The following is a 12168-nucleotide window of genomic DNA, read 5'->3' on the forward strand; positions in this document are numbered from 1 at the left end:
ATCAATATGAAATAAGAGGCGCGGCTAGTTGCAAAAGAGCGGCTCATGGATCATCTATGTAATCTGTCAGCCTTGCAGGACTAGTTGAGAGCTCCAGCAATCATCCTTGATGCAATCTAAATCTCTGTAGTTCTAAACGCTCTGTCCACGGCAAGACAAGCCGCCTGGCCGTTAACGAGATGAGCTATGAAAGTATTAAAGTCCAATATAGGGAACATGGAGTATTATTCAGTTTACAATACTATCCTTATAAAAGCTTGCTAGACATGTAAGGCTAGTCCTAGGTATTGGTAAACATTCCTATTATGGTAACAAGTCACAAGTGAGATAGCTAGATAGATCATAAATGGTATTTATTATACGTTTTACAACGCCTTAATTAGAAGATCAGTTCAACAAGTGAGCTAGGTAGCCTAGAATAATACAATGTGTACCTTATAAAAGCCTTTTTCGTCAGACGAGTTGTGGTTAATATCAGGGTTAGTTATCCTTAGCAGCCTTCTTGATACCTACCGGCTATATGCTCGTCTCTGTTGGATCTATGGACCAAAACCACCGCTCTGATTTACTCGTGCTGAATGCTGTCTACCTCATATGCTTGATTATAAACTTAGGTCGGTAGATACCTTAGGTACCTAACCCAGATAAATATTCTAGTCACTCACTTTGCAATTAACTGCTTGCTTTTCTTAACTGAGTTAGGTACGTAAAGTAGAATGAGGGGATGGGTTTAAAACAATAGTACGGTAATTTAAACATACACTGGACATAGGTATAACTCTACCTAATAAGAAAAATACATGCCACCCTCCAAGATACCCCTAGACCAATGTGTAAAGAAAGTCCTTCCCAGCCCCCCTTTCTCCTTCCTCCCAGGTCCCCGCCCGTCGCTTCCCTTGCCCTAGAAGACATTCTCTCAGCCCCATCCATCTGCAGTTCATCCTGGTAGGTATTGGTCGGGATAATGTAGAGAAAATATTCATTGTGCTGGCTTGCTTATCAGCAGCATGACGAGCCGCGGGTATGGTGATAGTAGTAGTAGTAGTAGTAGTAGTAGTAGTAGTAGTAGTAGTAGTAGTGATATGTGGTTATGACGGTAAGGACAGTGATAGGGTGATAGTGACAGTGTGAATTTGTCGCCGTGGATCGCTAGTAGCCATCCAATAGCCCCATTATGCGCGGTAGGTGTTGGGTAGATTCATCACGTAGTGAATTCATCCACGCTCATACCTCTTGTTCAAACCATATCCGCCGTGCCTGGGTAAGTAGTAAAGATACTCTACCCATGATGCAGTACGCCTTTGATAACCGATCTTCTGGCCTCTGTCGGTTTTTTTTTTCTCTTTTTTTTTTGGTCTGGCTATCGGGCAGCCATAAATATTTATTGATGTTCTATTCTTCGGAACACCTTCGTTCTAATGAGATGATCAAAAGACATGATATCTCGAAAAGCCGTGTGTCAGTCATGCAATCCGTAGGAGCTAAAAGCCGACATCGCGATAGGATGGAGCGCGAAGCTCATTAGGCCATAAACATATGCCACTCGTACCTATCCATCCGTGGTATGTCATTTGACAGCAGAGTCTCGTCGGAATCAGTAGAGCTGGCGTAATTCCGCTCGTCGTCGGAAAGATAGCCCGACTGTCGATATCTCGAGCCCCGTATTAACGAAGTGCGGTCGTTCGGGTCAGGGTCAGTGATCGGTGGTGGTCGGTAGTAGACCAGCCTCAGATAGGCGATAAGCATGCCGATGAGGACCGCGACGACGATCCACGCCACAATTATTAAGTATAAGAGGACCTGTGTGATAGGCATGGCTGGTATTATAGACGTGTGTGAACTAGTTTTGTCAATATGTTCAGGAGGGAAGATGTGTAGGGACAGTTGGCGGAATGAGAATAAAAATAAATGATTATGATCAGATTGCATGGCTGGCTTCATTGAAAACGCGGACACTCTATAAATTTACCTTATGAAACAAAATTTTCTACGACCTGTTGCCCCCTTGGGGTTCCGCGGCCCAAATACGATGAAGCTGTCAGTTTATAGTTTGCGGTTGTCCAAAGCGCTCCCAAAGTATAATTGGCGGGAGGCCTTGTCTATAATACATTAGGTACCTCCTATTTATCAACGAGGAAGAAACTCTCCAGTGTATACCCCAGGTACCTAGACTCGGCTATATGCAAAAAGGAGACCCCTCCAACAATAGCCTTATAAGACATGAGTACAATGAAATCTCGAAGGGAGTGGGAAGTTCTTTACACCTTTGATCAAATGCCTATTCAAAGAAGTTATTATGTTGATGTCGAGTGGTGATAAAAAGGATCTGAGGGCGCAAGTCAAAGCCCATAGTTTTCTTTTATACTCTTGCTACACACCTAGACCTAGGCTAAAACTTGGCTTGGATTCGTCAGCTTCTGTCCATATCTTGGTAGCCCTAAGATTAAGCTTTGTTTCCATTTCCAAAACGAACGGTGTAGATATGATCAACGGACGGGCAATCCGGGTCTAGTAGCCTCGTTTTAGATATACTCCTAGCTACCCATAAAGCCAAGCCGGACTTGACGACTCATTATCGAGGAATGAATCGTGTACTTGGTCGGGATACTTACCTTCGGTGTATATATTAACATACCCTACCTGGTAGTAACTCGATCAGCAAAACCAAAGCCTGATGTGTTAACTTCGTTGATGGACCTCGTTTAGCATAATTATAAATGTGTAACTAATCCCTATTACAGGCCTCCGACTTTCTGGAATCCTGGATACCTACCTACCTACCTGTTAGACTGATTGGGCGATAGGTGCTCATGATGGAGGTCGTACAATACATAGAGCAGTGTCAGGGTAGTTAATCACCCAGTAATTATATTGATGACCTGGTAGCGTCTGGCCCTCCGTTGTTTTACTCAGGCACTATGAGCCCCTTACATCCATGAGCCGGTATACTCCTGTGTATACTGTACCTCTAAAAATCAGCCTCAACTGGCGGAGAGCGTAGATAATAATCCTGTCGCGTCGCAGAGCATTCAAATCCACGATAATTATCAAGGGACTTCAGAATAAGAAATGTACCTAAGGCTAGAACTCTAACAGATGTCGAGCTTATAAGCACAAGCTGCGTAACTCTAGATGACGACGAATAGAGCCGCGTGGTTCAAGCAAGGGGCGATGTGTTCGATAGGAACGTTGCGTTCTGCAGAATTCAATTGGCGGCCTCCGCGTTCTTACACCCTCACACCTCAGCCCTGAACTCAAAGTCGTAGCTAATAGTCTCGTGTTTCGGTGCCCTCACTCATGTCTTTAAAACCAATAGAAACCCGATACGTAGCGTAGCGTACACCTAAGCACATACGCCAGGTGGTGCAGGCAACTTGGATATATCCATCTTACATAGTATATACCTACCTCCTACCTAACCTACCTGTTAGGTACCTAAGTTTGATGTTCTAGACTCGGAGTCCGGATGCTGCGGAGGATGCGTCCGTAAGCGTATCACCACATTACCTATCGCATATCTCTAAGCCTCGCGGGGAATGACGACGACTCGGCATCGTGGTGATTGTCAAGGTTATGCTATCATAACGTCGATAGCATTACTTCATCTATATTTTTTTATGGCTTCTTTCAAGTGAACTACGAATGCGCCATATATATGACGTATTTTAGGGGGAGTTGGCTTTTATACAAACAATGCCATACGCACATGTATTATACAATACCTTACGCATAAGGCATGTTTTGTACCGCTTTCAACTAGCGATGCAGGGAGTGCAGCAGCGCAACAGCACAACTGAACTATAATTTAGATAAGCTACCGTACATTAGGTACGTATTGGCTGCTGTTTGTAAATGCACCATGCATGTAGGTATGCATTTTGTGTATGCATTAATTAATTCAGATACGGAATACAGCTAGGTAGGCAATCGTAAGTTGAAGGGTCTTGCTGGGTAGAAAGGGTCCGGATGAAGCTTCTTTTCGCGCTATATCAGGCTATTCGGCAGAGCTAATCTCAATTGGGTAACTAGCTCTTCCAATAGCTTCGCCAGTGTCGTCATGTTGCTCCACTAGGCGTTGGTTCGTGCCCACCTTTGACGACCTTTGACGACCTTCTTTCGATGATCAACACACTTTCACACTCTCACATTTTCGGGGGAGACCTTCAACTATTTTATATTTTTTTTTATTGTTTTGTTTTTTCATCTTCCTCCCTTTTCTTGTTCGTCAAGGAAATAAAATCCTTGCAAAAAACACATTACTCGATCTTGCGATAATATCACTCACTCATATACCCCCCCCTTAAATACTAATCGATCTGAATTGCAGATCAAGACCGAAAAGAAAAAGACCGCAAGAAAAAAAAACCCCCCCAAAAGGAGCGGGAAACGAAGCCAATCGATATCTACCCACTCAGCTACCCGACCGCCTTTCATCTGAAAGCCGTCTTCCGGATTCGTATTCAAGACAACCTAATCTGAGAAATTGTGTCTTGGCTTTAGTTTCTCCTGGAAACGAAACATTGTCTTAGCAGCCAGTTGTCGAAAAAAAAAAAAAAAAACTAAGGTACGTGCTACCCATCTGTCATCTTATTCCCCCTTACCCTGTTCTATGTTTAATGCCAGATGCCGGAATGTCAGCCATACTTTAGGTTTCCCGCTTCCGCCAAATGCAAAATTTCAATTTTAATTTTTTCAAAGTTTGCGCCTTGAAGTCTAACATTTCCAACCTGTAGGCTGCAGCTACATTCAGTCATACAGGTAGCTATTTGATGCCATAAGTCACCTTTGCGAACTGCGATCCGGTCTGGCCGGTCAATCACATCCAAGATGGCGCGTTCCAGTAAGTCTAGCAATTGCCTCTTTACTCAACTATGTGACATCGCTAATATCTCCCCAAGACGCATATCTCGCGCCTCTCTCTCTCATATTCCTCGCCGGCTCCCTGGTGATGCTTTTCTTCGTAATCCTGTCGGCCGTCACTACCACATCACCCTTGAGACAAACCTACTTCCTATCTGCCCAGACCGGCGGCATAACAGGCGCCCGCCAAGTTACCCAATGGGCCTACTTCTACATCTGCGGTGAAGGCAACACCGACTGTAGTGTTGCATGGCCCGCGCCTCCTCTGGGTTGGGCCTGGTCCGCGAACCCGGCTAATGCGCCCTCTACTCTGGTCGGCACCCATGGCGGCGACACTACGAGCTTTTACTACTACTATATGTGGCGATTCGGCTGGGTCTTCTACCTGATTGCGCTGGTATTCTCGGTCATTGCCTTCTTTGCGGGCTTCGTAGCGTGCTGCGGACGCCTAGGCTCTGCCATTGCAGGATTGGGAGCTTTCGTCGCCCTCTTCTTCCACACTATCGCCGTGTCGATGATGACAGCCGTCTTCGTTAAGATGCGTAACGCGTTCATTGCGAGCGGCCGTGATGCAAGCCTCGGACGATGGGCCTTCGGCTTCAGCTGGGGCAGCTGGGCCGCCTTGTTAATCGCCACGATACTCTTCTGCCTCGGCATCCGTGGCAGCAACAGCGAGGGCTCCAGCGGTCGTAGATGGGGCCGCCAGAGGAGCGTGCGCAGTCGCCGAAGTTACGATATGAACGGTCGACGCGTAAAGGAGGAGTACGCCTAAACAACATACCCGGGGCTGGTAGTAACGAGGACGAATCCAACACCAAAACACGAAAATTTTACCATTGAGAATGGAGATAAAAATTAAGAAAGTCAAGAAAGTCAGACCCTGAGGAATGAAATAAGAGGAACGAACGGAAGATGATTTTGAGAATACGCGTACTACCTCACGCCTCAAAGTTTTATATGCTTTTTTACACGAGGCTCGGCATAATGGATAATGACGATAATGACCGACGCAGAGTTTCGTATGAGGTACTGTGCGCTGGGACATGAGGGAAGAGCAAATGATAAGCAGACATGCAGACGTACGGATGGATGGACAGACGGACTGACTGACGGGAGAAACAGTGGAGGATGTAATAATTCGAGATACCACAGCCGCAAACTAACACACCTCCTTATGCTCTATCGCATGCTCGAGGTGCTTTGTTTGTGCTTACTCGGTCGTTATGGTAGATGATTAATTGATTGACTATATGGCCCAATCTGTGTACAAGCCTCGAGGCAAATGATGGCAGTGAATGAACGATGTGCTGATGTTTGCTATAAAGTTATGTACCTAACCTACCTATTGATTGCCTCCTGTAGCATTGATAAAATACAATAAATGTGATACCTGCCGAAAAGTGAAGTTGAGCAGAGCTTGAAAGTTCTGCTCATGAGACTTGTGGTATGACATGATGGTATGGTATGGTATGTCTCCAAGGAAACATAAGGAGAGCCAAGTAGTAAGTAATAAAGCTCAGTTCTTCTAACTACCAAGAACATGGTTGGCGGTTAGATAGATAGGCCCCGTTTTCCTTTCGAGTATACATACTACATACTGCTTACTACCTATATCATGGCTTGGGAAACGATCGAGCAATTGCACATACGTATAATAGCTGTTGCGCGCGCGCGTAGACTCCTGAGTACCACGTCATAGCATAGCATAGCATATCGTATCATATCATATCAAATCACTTCTCTCATCCGCGTTTTCCCAATCTTTATATTTATCGTATCTGACCTAGCGTACCTTAGGTATGTACTTACTTTCCTTTACCTCTGTCTTCCAACCACTTCGACGACAACATATTCTCTCTCCCTCCCTCTCTCTCTCCCTCCCTCTCTCTCTCCCCTAGCCACCGTACTCCTCATTCGTAGTATAACGCAGTGAGGGGGACATATATGACTGAGCCGAGAGGGTAGTGCCCTGGCGGGACAGTCAAATCAAATTTCCCATTGAAGACCTAATATCTTGTTCAATCCTCTCTGCTCTGCTCTGCTCCGTTCCGCTCTGATATATCTTGTCTGCTCTGCTTCAATCGACCTCTTGAGATATCCTTTCCATGTTAGGTACCAAATTTACTTCTTTCTTCCGACCCTTATAACTCCGATGCGGAATGCGAATTCCCCTTCTTGTTTCTGCAAAGCATCATCCACCAGTACGAATGTGAGAAAGAAAGAACACGTAAACGAGAAGGACATGAAAGAAAAAAAAAGGCATCTCTTGCAAGACGAAGCAAGTTAGGTTGTTTGAAAAAAAAAAAAAAAAAAAAAAAAAAAAAAAAGACAGAAAATTATCCGGCTCTCTTTATTTCTTTCTTTCCCTCCGCGTTGCGCGCGCAATGCCAATTATTAAGTAAGATTTCAGAAGAGTTCAAGAAGAAGAAGAAGAAGAGGTAGAAAAGTGGGATAGGTAATGACAAAGAAGTGTTACAATGGTTGCATAGAACGAAGAGCCCCTATCTCCCGGCCACCAAAAAAAAAGAATTCTCTCCCGATTTCTTTTCTTCTCCCATCGGCCGTTCTTTTTGTATAATAGCACACGGATCGAATCCCCCCCTTCGCAAGTCGCCCAGATGTAATAGCCTATCCTCCCCTCCCCCCTTCTTTTAAAAAAGCCCCCAATCCCGAATACGTATACAGGGACTCCTCGTTTCGCCCAAAACAAATGCCATTATTTCGATGGAAACACTTCAAAAGATCCTTTTGTTGCGGAAAAGAGAACACGATGTGAGATAGGTAGAAATGCTGAGACAGTGCTGCCGCCCCTGGCTTCGCTATGTGTGCATGTGTGTGTGTGCTGAACCAAATTTGTACGCCGAATAAATGCTATGTTCTCCAAAGTGATCGTGAGGGAAAATTGGGGAGGACCTGCTCCACCATGTCGCGAGATGATCCTTCCCTTCGCTCTTGTGGTCTAATGGAAAAAATGCCTTTGCAAAGTACCATATTATCTCTATTTTCCAATCTGCGGACTGGCTAGCGGGCTCACCGCATCCAGCGGTGCATGGTGGAGTGCTGGCAGCCCTTCCGCCTCGCCATACTGCCCGTTTTCCTTCTTTTCTAATACCTCGTTGACCCATGCGGCCACCTCTGCGTCTTCCGTACTGGAGTGGCTGAGGTCTAATTTCCCAGCTGCGCCGGCAACGGCTTCAGCACTAGCGTCGTTCTCGTTAATTTCCTCGTCTTCTTCTGTGATAGTCTCTGGCTTCGTCAAGTCTTGAATCCACTCGGAAGCTAGGAGAGCCTGGTATGTTGGTCGTAATTTAGGCACCTTGTTGAGACAGCCGTGAACGAATGCCCGTGCAGCTACGGAATACCGTCCAGGCAAATCGGGAGGATCTCCTTCGACAATGGCCTACACAATGACGTTAGTTTTCTTCAATTTGAGTAGACTTATGTCAAGCGGTCTACTTACGCTAAGCTGGCTGAAAATGGTCGAAGACACCTCTGGAGGATAGGGATACTTCCCCATACCACATTCGATGATTGTCAGACCCAAACTCCATATGTCACTTTGCACGCTATATGTGCCGTTTCCCGCACCGGTTTGCATGAATGCTCCGCCGGAGATTCGCTCGGGTGCCATGTAACTTTGGCAGCCGATGTTGGTTTTCGCGATGCTTGCCACCAGATTACCACTCACGCCAAAATCGCAGATCTTCACTTGGCCTCGAGTGTTTATGAGGATATTCGTGGGCTTGACGTCGCGGTGGATGATATTGTGCTTATCTTTCAATTCTTTGAGTCCCATTATAGTGCAGTACGTAATTTTACGAAGCACATTCTCGGGGATGCCTCCCGAGTAGAGTTTGTCGATAGAACCACCATCCATGTATTCGAGACACATATACACAGCACTTTCTTGGAAGAAGGCCCCGAAGAACTCGATAATATACGGGGACGCGCATTCGTGCAAGATCACCAATTCCTTCAGAATGGTGGTCAATTTCGCCTCATCCAACTCTAGGCGTATCTCTTTCATGGCCATGACCATACCGGTAGTAGACTCAGACTTAGTCTCTCTATCTGTCTTGTCTTGCGTGCCCGGTAGGGAGACGGATCTAACCCCAGAAAGGCCGGGGCCAAAGCGAGGAATCTTCGGTTTCATGTGCTTCACCTTATAGACTGTACCATAATTCCCCTTTCCTAACTCATCCAGCTTCTCTACTTCGTCAAGCGATATTCTGAATACGGAGCCGTCCGAGAAATCGACTCCCTTGTTGGTAATGATCGCTTTGCCCCTGAATGTTAGATATCCCTTTTCAGAGTCGATATATTCTTCGAATTGCTTCATTTGTGACAGGTGGGCGTTTCCGTTTGAGAGATTCTCCGGTTTGGGACCGGTATTGGCGTCCGCGGACACGGGAGAAGCGGGCGAACCCCCGCCCATATCCCCAAGCTTAAATCCAAACCGTCTCTTGCCTGCTAGACCTCCACCAGCAGGGGGTATTGAGGGTATAGAAGGTGCCGATTTGGGAAACGAAGGCGCGCCAGGTCTATGAACACCCCCAGGCATTTGAAGACGTCCAGGTATGCCACCCATCACCGGACCACCCGGAGAAGGACCGCTGGGTGGGATGGCCTGCTGGGAATTTAGAGGAGAGCTGCCCTGACGCGACAGGTGGAAAGCTCGCATCTTTGCGTTCAGATCTTCGGGCAGACGACCGCTCGACATATGGGGCGTAGCAGCGGCGGCGGCGGCTGGGGGACGTCTTGCAGTGGACAAAATGCCTAAGTGAGTGGAGGAAGCAGACATTGGATGTCCTGGATTCTGGGGGTCGGAGATGGAGCGTAACGACGGCATCCTCTTAGGTGCCTCGAGATTGACTTCATTGGGGGTTTCGAGAGGTGTGCTTGCTTCTGAAGAGTTGATAGAACCGGGTGAGGCGGGGCTACCTAGTACGTCCCTATCAATCAGTTCGTCGGGCGTTGCGGGAACCGAGTCCAGATCGTCATGTACGTCGGTCATTGTGAAAGAGAGAGAGAAGGGGGGGCGGGGGGGCGATTTAGAATAAAGGAAAGAAGGTATTCTAAGGGCGCGCCTCTACTATCATGACCGAGCGATGGTTCTGGACAAAGTTGTCTATTGCTGATATAGTGGAGTAGAAGGCGGTCTGGTGGGATTGGTTTTTTTTTTTTCGGCTGGTTTGGCGGGGAATAGCGCAACCCGACGTTTAATAATAAAAATAATAGTAGTGATGACAATAATAAAATGACGATAGAACAAGTTCGGCGACGAAAACGAAAACGCGGGTCAGGTTGGGCGTCTAAGGTTCGAATAAAAAAATACACATGAAAGTGGCAAAGATGCAATACCGATTCGTCGACACAAGGGTCTGAGTCGTTCTATAATAACAGATATTTTTTTTCATTAGCTGTCTGCACCTATTGTACCTAGGCTTATCCACGGAATCGGAGCCAATGCCGGACTCTTCGGGTAGACATGGTAAGGTATGGCTAAGGTAAAGGTAAGGTAAGGCAGGGTAAGGTAGGGTAGGGCAAAAAAAGGTGATAAAGGACTGGCTGATTGACTGGATGATTGATCGATTCATTGGGTTCCATCTCGGACAACCACCTTAGGTTTATTCGTCTGGCAGCCCGAAAGCAAAGCACAGCACAACTGATCCATTGTAGGGCTGCACGAACCTGGTCAATTCCGAGACACTAGCTTAAGCTGCCCAATTGTGATTTTCATCAAATCGTTTAAGGTCTCGGTAGCGTGTACCTAATGACGGCTAATCTTTCCGTCTTTTTTTTTCTGAGGTGGAGTAAAAGAGAAAGATAGTTGAGATGAAAAGAAGTAGGAGTGGTAGCGTATGTGAATAAAAATGTGGATATGCTAGGTATGTAGGTATGTATATATGTGTATATGATTGAATATGCGAATGTGAATAAATATGTGTAATACGTAGTTCAATGTGTAATAAATGGTGGAAGATAATAGTGAGAAGGATGTGTACCTATAAGAATTGTTGTTGTTCCAGTTGTATGGATGTATGTATGTAATACCTAAGGGTTTTTTTTTCTTCTTGTTACTGACGAAACGTCCAACTGGGCGGTCGACGCTTGAAATCGCACCACTTATAGGTGTCGACTATATAATGCGAAAATAGAGCTCTCCGTTAGAAATTACGCATATTGTGAGATTTGCGGATTGCAGATCGTGCAACTTTAGACGTGTCTTCTCTTCCTTGGACCCTGAAAACCAAGACTTTTTTTTTTTCTTTTTTGTTGTTAGACGAGGGGTGTGGGTTTGATGAAGGAGACGATGTTCAACTACCTAAGTTCCCGTGTTAAGTTTATAGTAGTAACGAGTTGTACATTTTAGTGGTTGGCTTATGAAGGATGCCCCGCGATTCTTGGTTTCAGAGATGCTGAATTAACCCTGCTACCCTACTGTAAATCTTCACGTGCTTGGGATAATAAGTACGAAACAATGATGGCCTATTCTATTTGCAGATCATTAAAGATCCAATTCTTGTCAAACTCGATCCCATATGTTGCTCTTTTCCCTTTAACTTCCCATAATTACTAACCACTGGACAGACGTAATTGATCTACACGACTGCATTATCGGTAAACAACGCTACCTGAGGTATCATGGCATGGGTGGTACGATTGATGAAAGGACCCTGACGGCGACGAGGAGAGAAAAGCTATATCCTTGACGTCATATTTACAGGGCGACCAAGTTCGAAGACCGGTTCCATAGGCTGTCATGGCTGCATGGCTGCATGGCCGCATACCAGTACGTATAGAGCCGAATAGGGTAATTTGGAGAAGTACAAGGTTCAAATGAGGTAAATACCTAAAGTTGTTGGCGAAAACCTGAAGCCCTACCTTATGCTTACAGGTAGGTGGGGAAGCATTGCAATTATCATGAGCCAATTTGCAGATGCAGTCAGGGAACAAATCTGGCTATAAAAATGTATGCTGGAGGTATGCCTGGCATACCTGTATACCTGTAATACATCACCAACGCTTATAAACCAATACCAATGCAGACAACCGCTGGTGATCTTTTCCTCTATGATAGCTAGTCACCCCGCAAATGATGCTGTCAAAGTTGGTAATGCAACGTGCGTAGATCTCGAGCTGCATATAATTCCAACGTGATGTAAGCTCGTTAAAGCGTCCTCACTACCTGCTAAAGGCTGCACATACTTAGGTACTTATTAGTTACGTATTAAGCACCGCGCTGCGGCATTGGATAATAAGGTTAGGTAGGGAATAAAGGCAAATTGATACCACATTCAGTTGGAA

The 12168-nt window shown here is 45.7% G+C and overlaps 3 protein-coding genes across 3 annotated transcripts; 2 read left to right on the plus strand and 1 right to left on the minus strand.

Annotated features, from left to right (window-relative positions):
- The first annotated feature begins 1212 nt into the window (after positions 1-1212).
- Positions 1213-1697, plus strand: F4812DRAFT_445709 (uncharacterized protein). Its single transcript, XM_047935584.1, has one exon. It carries the CDS (start codon positions 1286-1288, stop codon positions 1523-1525), a length of 240 nt encoding a protein of 79 aa, XP_047785906.1. The 5' UTR covers positions 1213-1285; the 3' UTR covers positions 1526-1697.
- Positions 1698-4467: 2770 nt separating this feature from the next.
- F4812DRAFT_234771 (SUR7/PalI family-domain-containing protein) lies at positions 4468-5742 on the plus strand. The gene is made up of 3 exons (XM_047930565.1): positions 4468-4564; positions 4734-4840; positions 4899-5742. Exons 2-3 carry the CDS (start codon positions 4828-4830, stop codon positions 5630-5632), a joined length of 747 nt encoding a protein of 248 aa, XP_047785907.1. The 5' UTR covers positions 4468-4564; positions 4734-4827; the 3' UTR covers positions 5633-5742.
- Positions 5743-7325: 1583 nt separating this feature from the next.
- On the minus strand, positions 7326-9898 carry F4812DRAFT_234792 (kinase-like protein). The gene is made up of 2 exons (XM_047930566.1): positions 8321-9898; positions 7326-8260 (listed from the first exon to the last, which is right to left on the minus strand). Exons 1-2 carry the CDS (start codon positions 9872-9874, stop codon positions 7859-7861), a joined length of 1956 nt encoding a protein of 651 aa, XP_047785908.1. The 5' UTR covers positions 9875-9898; the 3' UTR covers positions 7326-7858.
- Positions 9899-12168: the final 2270 nt, after the last annotated feature.

Source organism: Daldinia caldariorum, assembly GCF_022478825.1.
Source record: "Daldinia caldariorum strain CBS 122874 unplaced genomic scaffold F4812scaffold_25, whole genome shotgun sequence".
NCBI lineage: Eukaryota > Fungi > Ascomycota > Sordariomycetes > Xylariales > Hypoxylaceae > Daldinia > Daldinia caldariorum.